The 21,352-nt window shown below is 44.0% G+C and overlaps 1 protein-coding gene across 1 annotated transcript in view; it reads left to right on the forward strand.

Annotated features, from left to right (window-relative positions):
- The first annotated feature begins 10,241 nt into the window (after positions 1 to 10,241).
- The window catches only part of COL14A1 (collagen type XIV alpha 1 chain), a 132,785-nt gene continuing 121,674 nt past the window's right edge, over positions 10,242 to 21,352 (forward strand). The window contains exons 1-3 of the mRNA XM_081324276.1: positions 10,242 to 10,997; positions 18,124 to 18,247; positions 20,162 to 20,278. Coding sequence (XP_081180402.1) covers positions 18,148 to 18,247; positions 20,162 to 20,278 — 217 coding nt within the window. The 5' untranslated portion in view covers positions 10,242 to 10,997; positions 18,124 to 18,147. The remainder of the gene's footprint in view (positions 10,998 to 18,123; positions 18,248 to 20,161; positions 20,279 to 21,352) is intronic.

The raw sequence follows: 21,352 nt of genomic DNA on the forward strand, positions 1-21,352 counted from the left end.
CCCTTTATTTAAGTAGTTTATAACTTCAAGTGGTTACTAAGCTCCCAATCATACTACGTGTACCTTGGAAATGAAGAAGATTGACAGAAATGGGCATAACTATGTGGCCAGTTGCTTTTCATTATTTTCATGGATTTCGCTCTCCGATGTTATCTTATTCAAAGAACATGAGGCAGGACCAAAGAAGATGGAGAGACAATGTCAAAGACACCTTACAGCAACATCAAATAACAATGGTTGAGGCCACCAGACTTTGTATCTCCCTGACACCTGAAGGAGGAGGAGGTGGTAATGGAGGAGTTATCTTAGATGAATCTAGACAATGACCTTTAGAAACTATGAACTAAATCTTAATTATAGACAGAAGCAAACTCTGGGGCCAAATTTACATTTGGGGAAGTCAAAAGCTACAGCACATATGTGAGCAGAGCAGAATCTGGAAAAAATCTTTTCAACTTTTCTTTTTGTAACTGCAATCTGCCTTTAAGGCTTGCAGTAAAATTAAACAGCCATGTAGCTCAGGAAAATTCAGCATTTTAAATAATATTTGCTAGACTGAAAAGTGTTACCCCATTCTCTGAATTTGGGACTCTGCTTAAATGAGCAGTAGATGCTGCTTCTCATATACTATATATATATCATTGAAACATAAAACTGTATTATTTAGTCCTGGCAACTGTTCAGATTAGATTTCTGCTAAAGTTTGTTAACAATTTTATATTTCCAGGGCAACATTTTAATATTTTACCTCTGATTTCCCTGCCATTTCAGTAAAAACAAGTAACTTTTAAAGGAAAAGAATACAGTATATATATATATTCCTTAATTGAAAAAATTGTTGCATTTTCGTTATATGTATCTTCAACAAAGTAGTTACAACATTGGGAAGTTGTTAATCTCATTTTATACAATGTTGCTGTCACATTTTATACAATGTTGCTGTCACATTTTATACAATGCTGCCCTCTGTTGTTTTATAGCATCTCTGATGTCTTTTTAAAATAACTGTGAATGAAAGGACGTATTTTAGACCACAACACTGGATCGATCTATCTATCTATCTATCTATCTATCTATCTATCTATCTATCTATCTATCTATCTATCTATCTATCTATCTATCTATCTATCTATCTATCTATCTATCTATCTATCTATCTATCTATCTATCTATCTATCTATCTATCTATCTACTCTTATCATCTACCTAGCTAGCTAGTTATCATCTAGCTAGCTATCCTGCCTTTATTATGTTTACAAATAGCTCAAGGTGGTGAACCTATCCAACAAACCTTCCTTCTCCTCTTTTCTCCATCACAACAACCCTGTGAGGTGGGTTGGGTTAAGAGAGAGTGACTGGCTCAAAGTCACCCAGCTGGATTTCATCTCTAAGGTGGGACCTGAATTGACAATCTCCACAAAACGAGCAGTCCTGTGATGTCTTTGAAATTTAACTGAAACGCGGGGTGGCAGGAAGGTCTGCAAATCACTGGGATGAAAGAGGAGAATCCAAGACCTTCCCACATACAGCTATTCTGTAAAGAATGAGAATGACCCCACGTTCCACCAGAGAAAATGCCACCACATTTTAAGTGTTCTTTGAAAGAAATTTCAAAAGCAATTTGTCTTTCATCAAAAGAACTGATGGGAAAAACGCAGAAGAAATGGGATAATTCAGTTGGTTCTCAGCCTTGGAAACTCTAACATGTGTGGACTTCAACTCCCAGAATTCTCCAGCCAGCAGATGTAAAGTTGACAAGATTGAGAAATGTTGGGCTAATTTGTACACTCGGGGTTGCTGTGTCTGTGACTCAGGTCTTGGCTTGACAATTCCAGCTTCAGACAAAGGTTGGAATTCACCACAGGGTGGCACTCGTGTCACATTTCCCCCAAAATGCACCATCTATAGCAGACATGTCAAACACAAGGCCCGGGGGCTGGATCCAGCCCGCAAAGTGGTTTCATGTGGCCCGCGAAGCCATCCTGGAAACAGTGAGGGAATGGCCCCCACTGCCTTGGCCCTGGCCCAGAGACCCTCCTTCTGCCACAGACCCTCAGATCTGTCCCACTCCTGCCCAGGCCCCCATAGGCACCCTTGATGCGAACGATGTAGAGCTGGCCACGCCCACCCAGTAGGCCACACGCACTCTAGCCACGCCCACCCAGTAGGCCACGCCCACCCAGGCCATACCCCCCCAGCCCCCTGAGGGCAACTGCAATGCTGATGCGGCCCTCAATGAAATTGAGTTTGACACCCCTGATCTATAGTAATATGCAGGTAGTCCTTGACTTACAACTATTCGTTTAGTGACCGTTTGATGGCACTGACTTATGACCGATTTTCATACTTACAGCTATTGAAGTATCCCTATGGTCACATGATCAAAATTTGGGCACCTGGCAAGCGCCTTGTATTTATCACCGTTGCCTTGTCCTGGGATCATGTGATCACCATTTGTAATCTTCCTAGCTGGCTTCTGTCAAACCTGTGGGAGTTGATGGTTGTTTTTTGTTTTTTCTGGGCTCTTTGTGTGTGTGTGTGTGTGTGTGTGTGTGTGTGTGTGTGTGTGTGTGTGTGTGTGATTGTAGTTTTGGTTATTTTTGCGTGCTCTGTTATACTGCTGCCTTGCAGTTTTTAATCTGTTTCCGTTTTGGAGGCCTGGAAGCCATTCAGACGTAATTGAAGCAGCAGGTAAGCCTACTAAATTTATTGAATGGATGAATGTTCTGCTGGATCAAGCGAAAGTCATCTAGTCCAGCATTCCGTCAACCAGGTTCATTCAGGAAGCTCACCAACAGGAACAGATGAATGTTCTCCCTCTTGTATTATAATTCCTCAGTAGTTGATACTTAAGGTGTGCTTCTTGTGATTTGGGAGGTAGACAACAAATCAAAATAGTTGATTACTATACCCAATGCATCAATTCATATTTATTTTACAGTACTCATAACCCATCCTGGGCTCAAAGTATTCTGGGTAGTGTAGTAGAGCATGAAACGAAAACCTCATGAAAATTCTCCATTTGCCTTCTAGAAGACTACCAGCACATCTGGGCAGAGGGGATAATCTTGGCCTTGACCTGATGGTGAATACCAGGTCCATGTGCATCTAGAAGATGTTCATTCATAATTTAATGGTGGATAAGCGATAGGACATGGCGTGCATCATGTGAGAGAAGCGATATGACCTCCTTGGAGATCTGTCCTTATGAATTTCAGTTTCTTCAGCACCCTTGACCCCAAGAGTGGACACTGGGCAGGGGGGGTTAGCAATTATTGTGAGATGGATGGTGTCTGTGGCTTAGGAATGGGCAAAACAACAAGCCGGAGATCCTGCTGGCATACCAGCTGCCCTTTTGTTTGGTGGGATGACTTTGTGAGCTCCCAGGCTGCTTTTGGACTTTATCCCATGCCCCCCTCCAAGCTTCTTTGGGCTGCTGGGGGAGTGTCATGTGTTGAGTCTGGGAGATGGTCAATGTTTCTCTGAGGATGTGGCTGCATACCTTGCAGCAGGCAATAGTGGCCCTTTCTCAAGAAGCCCTCTTTAATCTGGGAATGATAGAAACTATCAGCATTCATTCTTTAGGGATTCTTTGTTCAGAGTTTGATGGGGACCCAGGCGTACAAAACCATGGAACAAGTAAATTATCTGGACCACTTTCAGTCTAGATTCAGGGCTGGGTATTGCACAGGCGTTACACTGGTTGATTATCTTCACTGGGCCCTGGATGAAAGAAATATGCACCTCTTGGTCCTGAGATCTCTCAGCAGCCCTTTGATACCATTGACTATGGCATCCCTTTGGTCTGCCTACTAGGGATTGGGTTGGTGTGTGTGGGGAGGTTAACTCCTTTTTGAGTGAACATCAGTAGCACTGAAGAGGAAGAACTCATTGCTCAAATTTTTAAGGTTCAGTCTTAACTCTGCTATTGATCAACATCTACATGAAATCAAGGAGAGAAGCAACCTAGAATTAAGGAGAAATTTCCTGACAGTTAGAACAATTAACCAGTGGAACAACCTGCCTCCAGAAGCAGTGAATGCTCCAACACTGGAAGTTTTTAAGAAGAGACTGCACAGTCATTTGTCCAAAATGGTATGGGGTTTCCTGCCTGAGCAGGGGGTTGGACTAGAAGACCTCCAAGGTCCCTTCCAACTCTGTTATTCTATTCTGTTCTAAATAGCTGGGGAAGTAATTTGTTGTCTGGTGTGAGATATGAAGTGCTAATGATGCACATATACCATGTCTATCCCAGGCTGAACCAGATATACTGTGGAACTATTGGCTCAATGCTTAGAAGTTGTCAAGTACGGATGAGACAAAATAGATTGAAGATGAATCTCACCAAGACAGAGCAATTATTTATGCAAATGAGTACTCTTCCCAGCTTCAGTGATAATTCTGGACAGCCAGGCTAAAGAAGAAAGCTCCAGCAAAAGTGAATCGTGAATTTGTTTAGAGTACTGCATTACACTCAACATGGGGCTGCCTTTGAAGACTACTTGGAAATTTCAATTGATTCAAAATAAAGGGGTCTGCATGTTAGCAAATGCAATTGCTATGTTCTAATTCCCACAGTGGTTGCTTGGCAACAGGTTTCCAGTGATGTGTTTTCAAGCTCTTACATAATTTGATACCTAGAGACTCAACTTATAAATACCGTAATATCTTTTCTACATAGAAACAACCCACCTGAGGTATCTAGTCCAGTGTTTTAAGATGTATGGATTTCAACTCCCAGAAGTGTGAATAAGGAATTCTGGGAGTTGAAGTCCACACATCTTAAAATGGATGAGAAACATTGATGTAGTGCATACATTTTTTAAAAAATCTTTTAGTTGTCCCTTCTTTTTATGAAATCTGCAGATGATCTGCAAAATCTGCAATTTTGGATTCTACTCTTTGGGACAATCCCCCCCTTTTACCCCCATTCAGCTAGTACTCTCTTTATTGGCCTTCCAAAAATTGCTAAAAACGTTCCAGAGAGTATTTGGAGACTGAACAGTGATTTCCATTTGCACTTACAATTTGTGCTTTTTATTATCCTTGCATTTTATATTATGTTTCATATTTCTTCTTATGATGTGTATTTTTTATACATTTTTATAAACACAAACTGCTGGGATTCCAAGATTATACGGGTAGTGATAATAAATATAAAAATGAAATGTAAATTATTACATTTGTAATCGATTGCCCTGATCTGTATTTGCCATTTTGAAACAGCTTTTGCATCTTTTTCTTAAAAAAAAATTATCCTAAATAGTTTGATACCAGCAGTAAATTTAACCACCCTGAATCTGGGATTATTAAAAGCATTACAATTTGCTGATCCCTGAGGGACCTACTTTGTACAGGTTTGCAGAGTGAAAATTAGAGAACAGCTTGGGTGGAAATTCTACCAATGAATAAGCAAAGGCAAGACTGTAAGGATGACAAATTGATCTGTATTAAACAAACTTGTTAATACTTGCCGGCATTTAAGAATTTACTTCTATATTAGAGCAACATATTACAGAAGAGGCAAAAACCAAAGTACTGTACTTTCTAATCACAGTTAAGGTAAATTACAGTCACTGGAGACGCTTGTGGGAATGCAACACACAATTTCTCCCATTTGCGACAGCTACCATTTCAAACTGAATCCAGCGCAAATTCTTCATCCGTGTCTAAATAGTGTTTTCTCCTTTCTTCCAAAAAACCAGCTTCTTTAGTCTACAGGCAGTTCTTGACCTATGACACCTGGGCCCCAAATTTCTGTTGCTAAGTGAGATAATTGCTATGTGAGTTTTGCCTCATTTCCTGCCACTGCAGTTAAGTTAGACTGTGAGACTTGATATGACAGCTGTTGGCCCTTCAACAAAGCCACCCATTTGTTGGTTTCAGAAAAGGCAGGCACAGCCACCCTTCTCTGTGCATAAATGATTCACCGGTGGAGATGGTTATACCAGCATCAAATTCCTGGGTGCGCAGATAACAAGTAAGCTGGCTTGGTCGCTCAACAGCGAGACACTGGTGAAGCGGGCACAGCATCTGCATCGCATGAGAAAAGCTCATCTTCCTTCCCCTGTCCTGACCACTTTCTACAGAGGGACGATTGAGAGCATCCTGTCACACAGCATCACAGTCTGGTTTGGAAGCATCACTGCTCCAGACAGGAAGGCGTTGCAGAGAGTGGTGAGGATGGCCGAAAAGATCATTGGCAGTTCCCTCCCTCCCATCCAGGACATAGCACAGAAGCGTTGCTTGAGCAGGGTCCGTAAGATTATCTGGTCCGTAAGATTATCTGGGACACGACTCATCCTCTTCACGACCTGTTTTCCTTGTTACCTTCTGGGAGGAGGGGGGCTTCGTGGTACCCATAGCAGAACATCCAGATTCAGCCATAGTTTCATTCCATACAGCATTAACCTCGTGAACTCTCTCAAGCTTCCATTATATATTCAAGATGGACAGTATTTAATATTTTATTGCTATGTATATGTAGGGGTGTGGGTCTATACATAGGTTGTATGTAGTATGTTTTAGGGGTGTGTCATGTATGTGTTTCACTTTGAGAGCGGGCAACTAAATTTCATTTTTGATGTGTGCTGTTGTGCCCACAGTAAAAAATGACAATAAAGACTATCTTAAGTTAGACTGTGAGACTTGATATGACACCTGTTGGCCCTTCAAGAAAGCCACCCATTTCTCTAGAAAAAAAGACTTGGTAAAGACCCAAAGGAATTCTCTTCATTGTTCCTGCCCATCTATACTGGGGATGAATCCTGAAGGTCAAAAAAGATGTGCAGAGACAGCTCTAGCTCAACCTGAAGCCCTGAGAATCACAATGACAGACAACTGGCTCTTTGAACATGCTCAGTGACACTCTCCTTTGTGATTACAGCTAGTCCTTGACTTACGTCCACAACTGAGCCCAAAATTTCTGTTGCTAACTGAGACATTTTGCAACCTTTCTTGCCACAACTCTTAAGTGGATCCCTGCAGTTGTTAAGTTAGTCACACAGTTGTTAAGTGAATCTGGCTTCCCCATTGACTTTGCTGGTCAAAAGTTCATAATAGGGGATCACATGACCCCAGGATGCTGCAACCGTCATAAATATGAACCAGTTGCCAAGTGTCTGAATTTTGATCATGTGACCATGGGGATGCTGCAATGGTTGTTAAGTGTGAAAAATGGACTTAAGTCACTCGTTTCAGTGCTGCTGTAACTTTGAATGGTCACTAAAGCAGAGGTCCCCAACTTTTTGGGCACCAGGGACCGGTTCCGTGGAGAAAGGTTTTTCCACGGACCGGAGAGTGTGCATGGTTTTGTGTGCTGCCTGCATCCCACGGATGGGGCTTTGCTTGTTTGTGCGGACCGGTTGCTGGCATGTTACGGCCCGATACCAGTCCATGGTTGGGGACTCCTGCTCTACATGAATGGTTGTAAGTTGAGGACTATCTGTATTCCTCTTTTTTTAATCTTTACTCAAGATGTACTCAGCTGGGATTTCTTACTGGCAGGAGAAGGCTTCATCCCTTCCTTAAAAGTTTTTCTTTTTTTTTCTTTTCTTCCCAGCATTTTTCCCCACAAGTATAGGATTTGGTTTTATTTTAGATCAGGGGTTTTCAAACGTGGCCCTTTTATGACTTGTGGACTTCAACTCCCAGAATTCTTCAGCCAGGCATGCTGGCTGAGGAATTCTGGGAGTTGAAGTCCACAAGTCATAAAAGGGCCAAGTTTGAAGACCCCTGTTTTAGATCAATTGAATGCTGAACTGGCCCTCAATGCCTTAAACTCTTGCTCCCCAGAGGAAAAGAGAAAATGGGAGTTGCTTATGGCAAAAACGGGAACATTTTCGCTAAGGGTATTCCATAGGGTAGGCACGCCGTATGTTACTGCTCAGGTATTTTTGGTGCTCTGTTGCTTAAGGTGATGAGGAAACTTAAAGCTCCCATTCTTGTCATCTGTCCGTACTGGTTCCCTCCATAACTGGAAAACAGCTGTGCATCAGGAAAAAACCCAAAACACCACTGTTAAGTTCTTTTGCAACTTCTTGGAAACGTAGAGTACAGTAAAAGAAATATCTCGGTATTATTGCCATATTTTAATACGTGATGAAGCTCTCTAGGGCTTTCCCCACAAAAGCCATGGATGATGCAGCATTTTCCGTACAAATGTTGGGCCAAACCAGGTGAGCCATAAATATATATTGTTAAACGAAAGCCTGGGTTTCTCTTATTTGTCCTAAGCGTAGCTTTAATTAAAATCAGTCCCCTGTTTCCCATCTTTTAAATGGGGATTGTAGGAAGCTGGAAGGTGAGATTGAAAATGGTGATCACATGACTGTGGCTGCTCGGCAGCACTGAAGCAGCCACAACTTTTCCAAATTTCATTCCCACGGGAGTCAAAGGTCCCAGATTTTGGATGCCTTCTGCAATTTAGCCCACTTGAGGTATGTCGATTCAAAAATTGTCGCCCAGTTAGACGTTACAAATAAACAGGCACAAGAGGTGTGTATAGGTCTTTTGCTTTCTTAGGAGGAAATGACCCAGTAGCAAATCTTCTGAACCTAAAACATACACCAGCCGAAGGATCTGAGAGGAACAGAAAGTATGTGAAGTTCTAAACTGGGGGGGAAATGCCAAAAGGTGAGCCAGACTTAAATTTTGTTCACAGCCCTCTCCTTTCGTTGAACTTCCATAGTTTTAAACTCTAGGCCAGTGTTTTTAAAACCTTGGCAACTTTATTTATTTATTTATTTATTTATTTATTTAGATTTATATACCGCCCTTTCCCGAAGGACTCAGGGCGGTTAAGATGTGTGTACTTCAACTCCCAGAATTCCACAGTCAGCAGGAGAGTTGAAGTCCAAGATCACAAAAACACTGCTATAGCCCCACACTTCAAAAACCAATCCATGAAGTACAGCCCCAAATTTCTGTTGCTAAGTGAAACATTCGTTAAGTGAATTTTGCCCCATTGTACGAGCTTCCTTGTCACAGTTGTTAAGTGATTGACTGCCCTTCTTAAGTTAGTCACATGGTTGTTAATTGAATCTGGCTTCCCCATTGACTTTGCTTGTCAGAAGGTCGCAAAAGGGGATCACATGACTCCAGAGACACTGCAACCGTCATAAATGTGAGTCAGTTGTCAAGCATCTGAATTTTAATCATGTGACCATGGGCCTGCCGCAACTGTCGTTAAGGGTGAAAACTGGTGAGAAGAAGTCACTTTTTTCAGTGCCCTTGTGACTTTGAACGGTCACTAAAGAGCTGTTGTAAGTTGAGGACTACCAGTATTTTCCCTGCTGAAGCTGGAAGGCTGGTGTCTTCCTGTATCAACAGTATGACTTGGGTGGATAAAAGCCACTCTTGTTTGCATCATCCATCATCTATGCCAGGGGTGTCAAACTGCTGGCCCGCGGGCCGGACCCATCACGAGGAAACCGCGCCCACCCCATTGCTGCCAATGGGGTAAAAGCTCTGGTACATCACGCAATGTCACGTGATGTCACAAGTTTGACATGTCTGATACACTTATTAACAACTGGTCTCACACAGCACAGACAGCTCACATGGCTCACACAAACCCATGTTAACATAACCATGGTTTACTCAAGCCAGTGCTCTGGCATGTTTATAGAACCCCAAAATAAACCCTTTACATATGTATATGTAATGGTAAGGGACGCGGTGGCTCAGTGGGTTAGGACGCTGAACTTGTCGATCGGAAGGTCGGCAGTTTGGCGGGTCGAATCCCGAGTGCCGCGTAACAGAGTGAGCGCCTGTTACTCGTCCCAGCTTCTGCCCACCTAGCAGTTCGAAAGCACGTAAAAATGCAAGTAGATAAATAGGGACCACTACGGTGGGAAGGTAACAGCGTTCCGTGTGCCTTTGGCGTCTAGTCATGCCGGCCACATGACCACGGAGACGTCCTCGGACAAGCGCTGGCTCTTCGGCTATGAAACGGAGATGAGCACCGGCCCCTAGAGTCGGAAACGACTAGCACACATGTGCGGGGGAACCTTTACCTTTACCTTATATGAATACAAATATTTCAAATACCTACCTGCCTACCTACCATCTAACTCTTGTGCTTTCCCCAAAGCTGGAAAATAAAGATTTTTCATGGACAATCAGGGACATCTCTCTTCTCTGTCTGCTTTCACAGGGCCAAGGGGGACATTTCCAAATCGAAGAGCTAAAAACCGAATCTTATAAATTCTCTCTCCCCTTCTCTCCCCCCCCCCGCCCCTTTGGAAGCTGTTGCAGTACCAAATAAAGACCCCTCCCATCTTCACTCCCCTCTGTTCCCAAGATGGGTTTGGCTCTTGACTTGGAGAAAGCATTTTACATTCCGCGGAATCCTCTTCTTTTTTTTTTTTGTACCTTGGGGGCCACCTGGCAACTCCGAGGCTCCCCTTTCCGAAATGAGTAAGGGAGTAGAAGAGGGTGGGTCGAGCAAGATGGGGGGCGGGCGGGCGGGGGGGGGAGAAAGAAGAGAATGAATGTTCCTCTTTGCTGATGTGTCTGGATTTCTGTCCCCACCCGCTTTCCCCCTTCCTCTCTCTCTCTCTCTTTTTTCCGCTTCCCACCTTCTAAGCCTCAATTGGGTGTCTCCTTTCTCTTCCCCTGCTGCTGTTTCAGCGCCAGGGAGGGACAAGCCGCTGCAGAGGGAAGAAGAAGAAGAAGAAGAAGAAGGAGAAGAAGAAGAAGAAGAAGAAGAAGAAGAAGAAGAAGAAGAAGAAGAAGAAGAAGAAGAAGAAGAAGAAGAAGAAGAAGAAGAAGAAGAAGAAGAAAGAAAGAAAGAAAGAAAGAAAGAAAGAAAGAAAGAAAGAAAGAAAGAAAGAAAGAAAGAAAGAAAGAAAGAAAGAAAGAAAGAAAGAAACTCGGGGAAAAAAAGTTTCGCTTGAAAACGCCGCTTCTTGGGCCGCCGCCGCTGCTCGTGCTTGCCCAGCGCAACGCGCGCTCCCCGCGGGCTTTCCGCGAAGGTCCCTTTTCCTTCTTTGCAGGCAAGTCCTCCTATTTCCCAATGAAGCTTTTTAAGAACAATTAAGCCCGGTTCCGAAAGTTTCTTTAACTCTGTCTCTCTTTCTTACTCTTAAACCCCCTCCCTCCCCCCACCCCCACCCCCCAAAAACCCCCAAACTCATTTTCTTCTTTTGGGGGCATGGCACACGTGTTTTGTGTGTCTGTCTTTGTGTGTCTGTCTTTGTGTGTGTGTGTGTGTGTGTGTGTGTGTGTGTGTGTGTGTGTGTGTGTGTGTGTGTGTTAAAATAGCGAAGAATGAGATGGTGCTTTTGTTTGGGGGTGGGTTTTTTTTTTTTGCAACCGTGCATTTAAATCCCAGGAAGGCTGGCAGGGCGCAGCGCTTTGCGAAGCGTTCAATATTTTGGCCGATTTGTGTAACATTTAAGGACTGGCGACTTTCTCCCCCGAACAAAGGCAGGTTTATTGATGGGGCAGAAATAAGGATCGGAGCGAGATGGAGAGTTTAATAAGAGCGAGGGGTGCCTTGCTTGCCTGTGGGACGGATTATTTTGCTTTTTTATTATTATTATTATTATTATTATTATTATTATTATTATTATTATTATTATTATTATTATTATTATTATTGTTAGCGCGTTTATCTTTCCTTGCGTTCGTTCGGGAGACACGCAAGGTACGTGTCGTGTGAGCGCTGGTCTTCGCTTCTTCCCCCGGGAGGCGGCAGGAGTTGCCTTTAGTTTTCCGCCTTGGAGAGGTTGGCGGCTTGGCTGCGGGCGTGGATCCTGTTCGGTCTTCTCCCCCTATATCCCCGTCAACGAAGTACAGTCAGTTCTCGACTTACAACAGCTCATTTAGTGACCATTCAAAGTTACAGTGGGGCTGAAAAAACGTGGGATGGGTTTTCAGGCTTGCAACCATTGCAGCGTCCCCAATGGTCACATGATCAAAATTCGGACGCTTGGAAACTGACTCACATCTATGACGGTTGCCGTGTGCTGGAGTCATGTGATCCCCTTTTACGACCTTCTGACCAGCAGAGTCAATGGGGAAGCCAGATTCACTTAACAACCGTGTGACTAACTTGACACCTGCAGGGATCCTCTTAACTATTGTGGCAAGAAAGGTCGTAAAATGGGGCAAAACTCACCTTAACAAATGTCTCAGTTAGCAACGGAAATTTGGGGCTCAGTTGTGGACGTAAGTCGAGGACTGCCTGGAATCACAAAGGAGAGTGTCTCTGAGCATGTCCAGAGAGCTAGTTGTCTGTCACTGCAATTCTCAGGGCTTCAGGTTGAGCTAGAGCTGTCTCCGCACATCTCTTTTGACCTTCAGGATTCATCCCGGATATAGATGGGCAGGAACAATGAAGTCAAGACTTCTTGCCAGCTTCCTCTCCCCTAGAAATCGGGCTAAAATTTGGGCCTTTACCCAGTCTTTTTCTCTAGAGCAGGGGTAGAGACTTCAATTCCCAGAATTCCTGAGCCAGCATGGCTCAGCTTGGAGACTTCTCCCTTTCCCCTCAGCATGGCTGGCTCAGGAATTCTGGGAGTTGAAGTCCACGAGTCATAAAAGAGCCAAGGTTGCCTATCCATGGCCTAGAGAAATGGGTGGCTTTCTTAAAGGGCCAACAGCTCTCATATCAGGTCCCACAATCCAGCTGTGTCCATGTGACACCGGGAAGCACCCATTAGTCAATCATGTCTCAGCCGCCTCTGTGGTGGTGAAATTATTTTGACTTGGTTTGTCCTACAGGTGGCCCTGGACTTACCACCACAGTTAAGCCCAAAATTTCCGTTGCTAAGCAAGAAGATTGTTAAGTGAACTTTGCCCCATTTAGTAACATGGTCGTTAAGTGAAATCTGGCTTCCGCATTGGCTTTGCTTTCAGAAGGTTGCAAAAGGGGAATCATCGGACCACGGGACACTGCAGACCATCAGTAATCCATGCCAGGTGTCTGGCATCTGAATTTAGATCAGGTGACCATGGGGATGTGAAAAACGGTTATTTATAAGTCACTTTTTTTCCAGTGCTGTTGTAACTTCAAATGGTTGCTAAATGAATGACTGAAAGTCGAGGAGTACTAATCTGTCAAAGGAAACTCATTGAATAGGCCAGATTTGAAAGTGTCCTGTGAACAGGGCCTGAGTGTAGTTCTGCTTTTTCCAAGGTGGACTAGTAATTCTACAAGCTCAACTCCAGCACATCTGGTTAGTCCCAGGGGGAGAATGCTGGTGCAGAATTACACTGAAATACTACCACATGTGACCGGTGCGCAAGCTACTTTGACACTACACATGGAAGGACTTTATGCTAAGTCATAATGTTTTTTGTGTGGTTTTTGCTCAATAGTTTGTGAACTCGTCCCTTGAGAATCATACGTAGCAGCATCCATCTTGCCTTCCCTGAACCTCCCATGCAGAACTGCTGCTCATGATTTAGGACTTAGCGTGTTTGTAGAAATAATGGAAAAGAGCCGCTTAAAACAGCTTCCTCTCAATGTAGAAATCCGTATTAAAGAATTCAACATAGATTCACACTCTGCTGGAATATTCCGGGGAAGGAAGTCCATTATCTGTCTTGGAAATTGGTTCCACTATTAAACTGCTATTGGTCAAGCATTTGCTTCAGTGAAGATTATGGAAATTGTGGCTTAGCTCCTGAGCATCAAAGGAACTATATGGCTCACTAAACTTCCTTCAAAGGATGAATAGAGTCTTAACAAGGGAGGGGAGAAGATGTAGAGCAGGGGTGTCAAACTGCCGGCCTGTGGGCCGGACGGGTCATCCAGAAGCCACGCCCACCCCATTGCCGGCAATGGCAAAACTAATAATAATAATAAGTTGGAAGGGACCTTGGAGGTCATCTAGTCCAACCCCCTGCTGAGGCAGGAAACCCTATACCACTTCAGACAAATGGCTGTCCAGTCTCTTCTTAAAAACTTCCAGTGTTGGAGCATTCACCACTTCTGGAGGCAGGTTGTTCCACTGGTTAATTGTTCTAACTGTCAGGAAATTTCTCCTTAGTTCTAGGTTGCTTCTCTCCTTGACTAGTTTCCATCCATTGCTTCTTGTCCTGCTCTCAGGTGCTCTGGAGAACAGCCTGGCTCCCTCTTCTTTGTGGCAGCCCCTGAGATATTGGAACACTGCTATCATGTCACCCCTCACCCTGATACATTGCACGACATCATGTGACGTCACGAGTTTGACATGTCTGATGTAGAGAAATGATGCGAATCATCAATCATGTGTTATCATGTCAGTGTCTATTTTTAAGGAATACCCTGATAGACTTTCTTCAGAAGGAACTGTCTCCAATCTGGGCCTTCAGCTCTTCCAATGGTGCACCCATCACCATTGTAACTAAGTCCATTCACCTTGGGGCTGGTCATACTGTACTTTTTGACCTGTTGGTGTGACACACTTGGATTTTCAAAGAGTCTCAGAAAAAATTCCTCATCCGAGGTCAAAATAAAATTGCCATTGTGGGATAAGAGGAGCTGTCCTTGTTGTTGTTAGCTGTGAAGTCGTGTCCGACCCATCGCGACCCTATGGACAACGTTCCTCCAGGCCTTCCTATCCTCTACCATCTTCTGAAGTCCATTTAAGCTCATGCCTACTGCTTCAGTGACCCCATCCAGCCACCTCATTCTCTGTCGTCCCCTTCTTCTCTTGCCCTCAATCTTTCCCAGCATGAGGCTCTTCTCCAGTGAGTCCTTCCTTCTCATTAGGTGGCCAAAGTATTTGAGTTTCAGCTTCAGGATCTGGCCTTCTAAAGAGCAGTCAGGGTTGATCTCCTCTAGGACTGACCGGTTTGATCGCCTTGCAGTCCAAGGGACTCGCAGGAGTCTTCTCCAGCACCAGCGTTCAAAGGCCTCAATTCTTTGGCGCTCAGCCTTTTTTATGGTCCAACTTTCACTCCCATACATTGCAACTGGGAAGACCATAGACTTGACTATACGTCCTTTTATGGAAGGCTAAAAAACAGAAAGCAAAGAATATAAATACCAGTGGGACCTGTTCTCTGTGGAATAAAATAAGAAGTGGAGCCCTATTCGGCTTTGAGCTTCTGAGTGAAATGAGGGATATAAATCCAGTAATTGCAGTTCACTATTAATAAGAACCAGGTGGTGTAATAACAATAGCTATTATATAAAGCTTCGTGTGCTCGCCAGCAGCTTCAGCAGCTTGCTTCCCAACAGGCTGTGGCCCTGTAATGCTCCGCAGCCCAGTGTTTGGGGACCCCTGGTTTAGGAGGAATAACTAAAAAAATACATAGCAATAGCACTTAGACTTCTATACCACTTCACAGTTCTTTACAGCCCCCTCTAAGCGGTTTACAGAGTCAGCATATTGCCTTCGACAATCTAGGTTCTCATTTTACCGACCTCAGAAAGACAGAAGGCTGAGTCAACCTTGAGCCGGTGAGAATCGAACTGCTGGCAGTTGGCAGAATTAGCCTGCAATTGTGTATTCTCACCACTGCTCCACCATGGCTGGCTTTTACAACTTTTTATGTAAATTCACAATTGCTGCTCTCTCAGAATTGACTGCCTATTTTTAAACTGGCCATGCCAAGCTTTGTAGCTACATTGCAGCTTATGGAATTCACTTGACTTGAAATGACCCTGATGTCACGTAAGTCTCTCTTTGGGTCAGTTCTCCTGCCCAGCTGCAAAGACAAAATGTTTGAATTCCAAATTAGCTTCAAAATCGCATTAGTGAATGCTTCAGTGGTAAAATTCCTCATGTTCTGACAGGAAGCTGATAGACTAAGGATGTAATTCTTAAAGTTTTTGAGCTGAATTCTAAATTAGCTTCAAAATCATATTAGCGAATGGGTCACTGGAAAAACTCATGTTCTGACAAGGAGGTGATAGACTAAAGGTGTCATTCTTAACGTTTTTGACCTTTACTCGTTTTACTTGATTTCTGGGCAGATAAATGACTTTGTAACTTCTTTGTCCAGATATTCTAACTCTCATATTGTCTCCATTCTGACAATCAGTTCATTTAACCTGAAATTCTTATGCTCAAGTTTTACAATGCCTGGATAAGACCACACTTGGAATATGACGTCCAGTTTTAGTCACCATGATATAAAAAAGATGTTGAGACTCTAGAAAAAGTGCAGAGAAGAGCAACAAAGATGATTAGGAGGCTGGAGGCTAAAACATGAAGAACGGTTGCAAGGAATTGGATATGCCTAGTTCAAGAAAAGAAGGACTAGGGCAGGGGTGTCAAACTCAATTTCATTGAGGGCCACATCAGCATTGTGGTTGCCCTCAAGAGGCCGGGTGGGTATGGCCAAGGTGGGCGTGGCCTACTGGGTGGGCGTGGCTAGAGTGCATATGGCCTACTGGGTGGGCATGGCCAGCTCTACATCGTTCGCATCAAGGGTGCCTATGGGGGCCTGGGCAGGAGTGGGACAGATCTTAGGGTCTCTGGCAGAAGGAGGGTCTCTGGGCCAGGGCCAAGGCAGTGGGGGCCGTTCCCTCACTGTTTCCAGGATGGCTTCGCGGGCCACATGAAACCACTTTGCGGGCCGGATGCGGCCCCCAGGCCTTGTCTTTGACATGTCTGGACTAGGGGGTGACATAATTCCAATATCTCAGGCGTTGCTACAAAGAAGAGAGAGTCAAGTTGTTCTCCAAAGTGCCTGAAGGCAGGACAAGAAGCAGCGGATGGAAACTAATCAAGGAGAGAAGCAAACTAGAACTAAGGAGAAACTTCCTGACAGTTAGAACAGTTAAATCAGTGGAGTGGCTTGCCTCCAAATGTTGTGGGCCCATGCGGAGCAGTGCAGCCAAGGACATGGCAGCCGGGCAGCGGGGACAAGACTCAGCCCTCGCAGCCCATCGCATGCAGTTGATGCTGCAGGATGCAGTGAAGGGCGTGGCCACCATGGGGGGGGTGCCCCAGTGGGCAGGGCTGGGGCAAAGTGGGGTGTGTGCAGGGCAGGGGTGGGGCAGGGGCTGGGGCAGAGGCGGTTTTTGGGCAGTCAGTCTCTAAAAGGTTCCCCATCACTGGTATAGACCAGGGCTTTTCAACCTTTTCACCCATTGTACCACTTTTAGGATGTGGCAACATCCGAGTACCACCAGTCACCTAGCAAGGTGTCAAAAACCTGATGACAAAAAAAGGAAAAAAGTGAAGTACAGGTGGTCCTTGACTTACAACAGTTCGCTTAGTGACTGTTTGAAGTTCCAGTGGCACTGAAAAAAGTGCCCCCCAAGCCACAGCTGAGCAAGACACCTGCCTGCCTCTCGGCGGCGCTCTTCCTCCTGTCCGAGGTTTTCATTTTTGTGAGCATTTCCGCTGAGGATTGGCAGCGGGGGTGGGGTGGGGGGTGTTTGGTTTTTATTCCCCCTGTCTGCTGGGTGGTTGCAGCAGGGTTTGGTCACTTCACATGACCCTGGGACACTGTGACCGTCATAAATATGAATCAGTTGCCAAGCATTTGAATGTAAATCTCAAGACCCTAGAGCTGCTGCAACATTCCAGCTGATCGGCACTTCTTCTAGGCTCAGCAAAAGCATGAAGATCAGCGCCAAGCTCCAGCTGGAGCCTGGCGCTGATCCTGACGCTTCCACTGAGCCCTGACAGCCCCAAAGAAGCACTGATCCTGGCGCTTCCTCTGAGCCCTGACAGCCCTGCAGCTCCAGCCATCTCTCGCTCAGGCTTGTGCGGTGCTGCCACTGGTTCAGCTCATTCCCCTTCCCCGCTACCACTTTGCTAGGATGGTCGTGTACCACCTGCCAGGTGCCAATGTACCACAGGTGGTACTCGTACCACTGGACTAGATGACCTTCAACTCTGTTACTCTGTTATTCTGCATTTCCACCCTGGAGATTGCATTGCATGACCATTTTTACAACTGTTGCAGCATCCCCGTGATCCTGTAAACAAAATACGGATGCTTGGCAACTGGCATGTGTTATAACAGTTGCAGGTGTCCTCAGGCCATGTGATCACAAAGGTACACTGCAAAAATAAATTTTTAAAACAACTATTCCTGGTTTGTTAAAAAAATATTATTATTTCGCAACATAGTCCCTAGGATTCCAGGACCATCCTTTTAACTTTGGTAAGAATCTTGCTTCCTAGGCCTGGTCCCTGAAATTCTGATCCTTTGCTTACACATTTCCAGGTTCATTGATGCTATATGTAAGCCATGGGAAGAATGGACACCCGTCAATCAAAGGTCCTGAGCTGGTTCCTCTTTGGCTTCATAGCTGTGTCTCTTCAACTGAGTGATCCTGTCTTAAGTCAAGGTAAATACAGAAATTAGTGACTCTCTGGGATACAAAAAAAAGGATTTCCACTTTTTTTTTAGAAACCTTGAAAGTTTATTTAAAGTCATTTAGATGTTAAATCTAAGTCTTTTGCCTTCAATCTTTCCCAATTCCAGGGCCCTTTCCAATGAGTCCTCTTTTCTCATTTGTTGGCCAAAGTGTTTTTGCTTCAGCTGAAAAACACTCAGAGGCTTTGTTCGTTTAATGAGGGAACAGAGATGGATGGAGGAGAAAGACAACTCATATGCAATCCATCCCAAGCAGTAAACTTCATTTTGCTTCTTTTTTGAACCTAAGGCAAACCAATACAATTTGTTACATGCCATTGCCTCAAACGAAGTTCAGATCCCTGTTTGTTTTGGTGCAGGACAGGTAGCAGGAGTAGGTTTGTACAAAAGAATATGCAATGCTGCCTTTGATGTGACGAATCATCAATTCTGCAGGTTTGGATAAAGGTCTTTTGCAGATGTGCTGATCTTTGGCAAATTGTGAAAAGGTGCATTGGGTATATCATGTAATTCTGAAAACACTGTACTTCATCTGCAATCCTTGTGTTATGGCCATAATTGAGCCTGCAATTATGGTTGTAACTCCTAATGGCTGTAAAATGAACCATATAACCAAACCCGATTTTATAACCTTTTGTGGTGGTTGTTAAAGTGAGCATGATAGCTTAAAGTGAACACTGTGGTTGTTAAGCATCAAGGGAACCCATTGCTTGCTATGGCTCAGGTTTTGCTGGAACCTGGAAATAAATGCTGGTTTATGGCAATAAGGTTTTGAATTGTGCTCATGTGACTGTGGGGTACTGCAAATGATCACTCTGTGTGTGTGTGTGTGTGTGTGTGTGTGTGTGTGTGTGTGTGTGTCCTGAACATTGGAACTTTGAAACCAAGTTGTAAATTCCATTTTTAGGAGCCATTGCAACTTCAAACAGTTGCTAAGTGACTAGTCGTAAGACGAGGACTAGATGGATTATAGGTGCAGGGATACACATGGGCAGGGAATGCTGGACAATGGAGGTCTATGTGTCTGTACTTTTGAGGATTCATTACCAGGAAACCATGATAGATAGACAGTTTTATGATTATTTTATTGATTGTAGTTGTCTTCTGCTTCTCAGAGCAAGAAATCAACCATCCCAGATCTTCAGATGCGTAGGATAAAAATGTCCACTTATCCCAGCCAGCATAGAATAGCTATAGTTGCTGAAAATGATCAAACTATAATGCAACTTATCTGGAGGGCAAGAAAGATTAACTTTGCTCTGTCCTAAGTGACATTCTGCTTTTAGGCTAGGGAATATCTAACAACTTTAATTGCTTGAAATTTCAGGCATTCCAGCCAAATAGCTCCTTTCATACTATTAATTTAATGCATACCCAGCATCTTTACTTTCTTCTGAAAATCATGATTTTTCCTGAAGCCTTGTGAAACATAGAATATACTTAAGAGTATTTCATGCCCTAGGAATGACTGAAAGTATGATTATAAATCATTTCTACTTTCCTCCTTACAAGAAACCTAAAACATTAGATAGAACTTTATATTATTCCTACCCACATATCTAACAAAAAAGTTATAGAAACAAAGCATATAGCTCAGCTTGCTTTTTATCTCTAATTTCTCTGTTCCTTTTTAATTTGTTATATAGAGTTTGTTTGGGGGAACAAATAATGCATTTTGCACAGGTGTACTGTATATCATGTCATTTATCACAATATAATATCGTTTTAGAAGTTCGTATCATATGACACTTTTGATATTCATTATCCTTTGCTTTTTCTGAAAAATGTATGATGAATTTGAATGCCTGTAGGTTCTGTATTTTTAATAAAATATGATAAGCCATAATAATATTAACAATGTTTTTTTTAAAAAATTCCCTTTCAGTGGCTCCACCATCAAGATTAAGATATACTGTTATTGGTCCTGACAGTATTCAAATTTCATGGAAAGCCCCTAAAGGGAGGTTTGATGGATATAAGCTTCTCATCACTCCTAGTTCAGGTAAGCAGAATTGGGGAAGGAATTTTTCCACCTGAATACCAAAGTTCACACCTGGCCTAAGTGCATAACTCAAACAAAACAGCACACCCCATTGTGCTATACTCACAGAAGCTGGATATAAGGAGGCATTAGCCCACTGCTCCACTGGCTTCCCCAGTGAGTTTGCTTGTTAGAAGGTTGCAAAAGGTGATTGCATGACCCTGGGGCACTGCAGTTGTCATAAATAGGAACCAGTTGCCAAGTGTCTGAATTTTGATCACCTGACCATGAGGATGCTGCAACGGTCATAAGTCACCTTTCCGGTGCCATTGTAACTTTGAACTGTCACTAAATGAACTGTTGTAAGTTGAGGACTACCTATATTGCTGAGTTGTTCTTCTGAAGGCGACAGGAGAAAATTATGAAAACCATGGGCAATGAATTATCATCGTAATAAGTGCCTTAAATTATTCTCCTAGCTCAGGGGTGTCAAACTCAATTTCATTGAGGGCCGCATCAGCATTGCGGTTGCCCTCAGGGGGCAGGGTGGGCGTGGCCTACTGGGTGGGCGTGGCTAGAGTGCGTATGGCCTACTGGGTGGGCGTGGCCAGCTCTACATCGTTCGCATCAAGGGTGCCTATGGGGGCCTGGGCAGGAGTGGGACAGATCTGAGGGTCTCTGGCAGAAGGAGGGTCTCTGGGCCCGGGCCAAGGTAGTGGGGGCCGTTCCCTCACTGTTTCCAGGATGGCTTCGCGGGTGACATAAAACCACTTAGCGGGCCACATCCGGCCCCCGGGCCTTGTGTTTGACATGTCTGTCCTAGCTAGTTGATCAGAGCCTTGACCAATTTCTGAAGAATGGCACCCAAAAGATCAGTGAGAGACAACGTAGTGCAGAAAGAAACATTTGGTTTTATCCTCTCCCTGTCCTCTTATTGACAATGAAGAATTTAGTTTTCCATGAACTCAGGGTTGAACTATGAGGTCCTTGGTGCTCTCTGAACTTTCTTGCAAACTTTTCATTACCTGACTAGGTAATATTATCAGTGCACAGGGAAGGAAATGCACAAAACTTTCACGGAACAAGAAGAATATT

This window comes from Vipera berus (assembly GCF_964194415.1).
Source record: "Vipera berus genome assembly, chromosome: 3".
Classification (NCBI taxonomy): Eukaryota; Metazoa; Chordata; class Lepidosauria; order Squamata; family Viperidae; genus Vipera; species Vipera berus.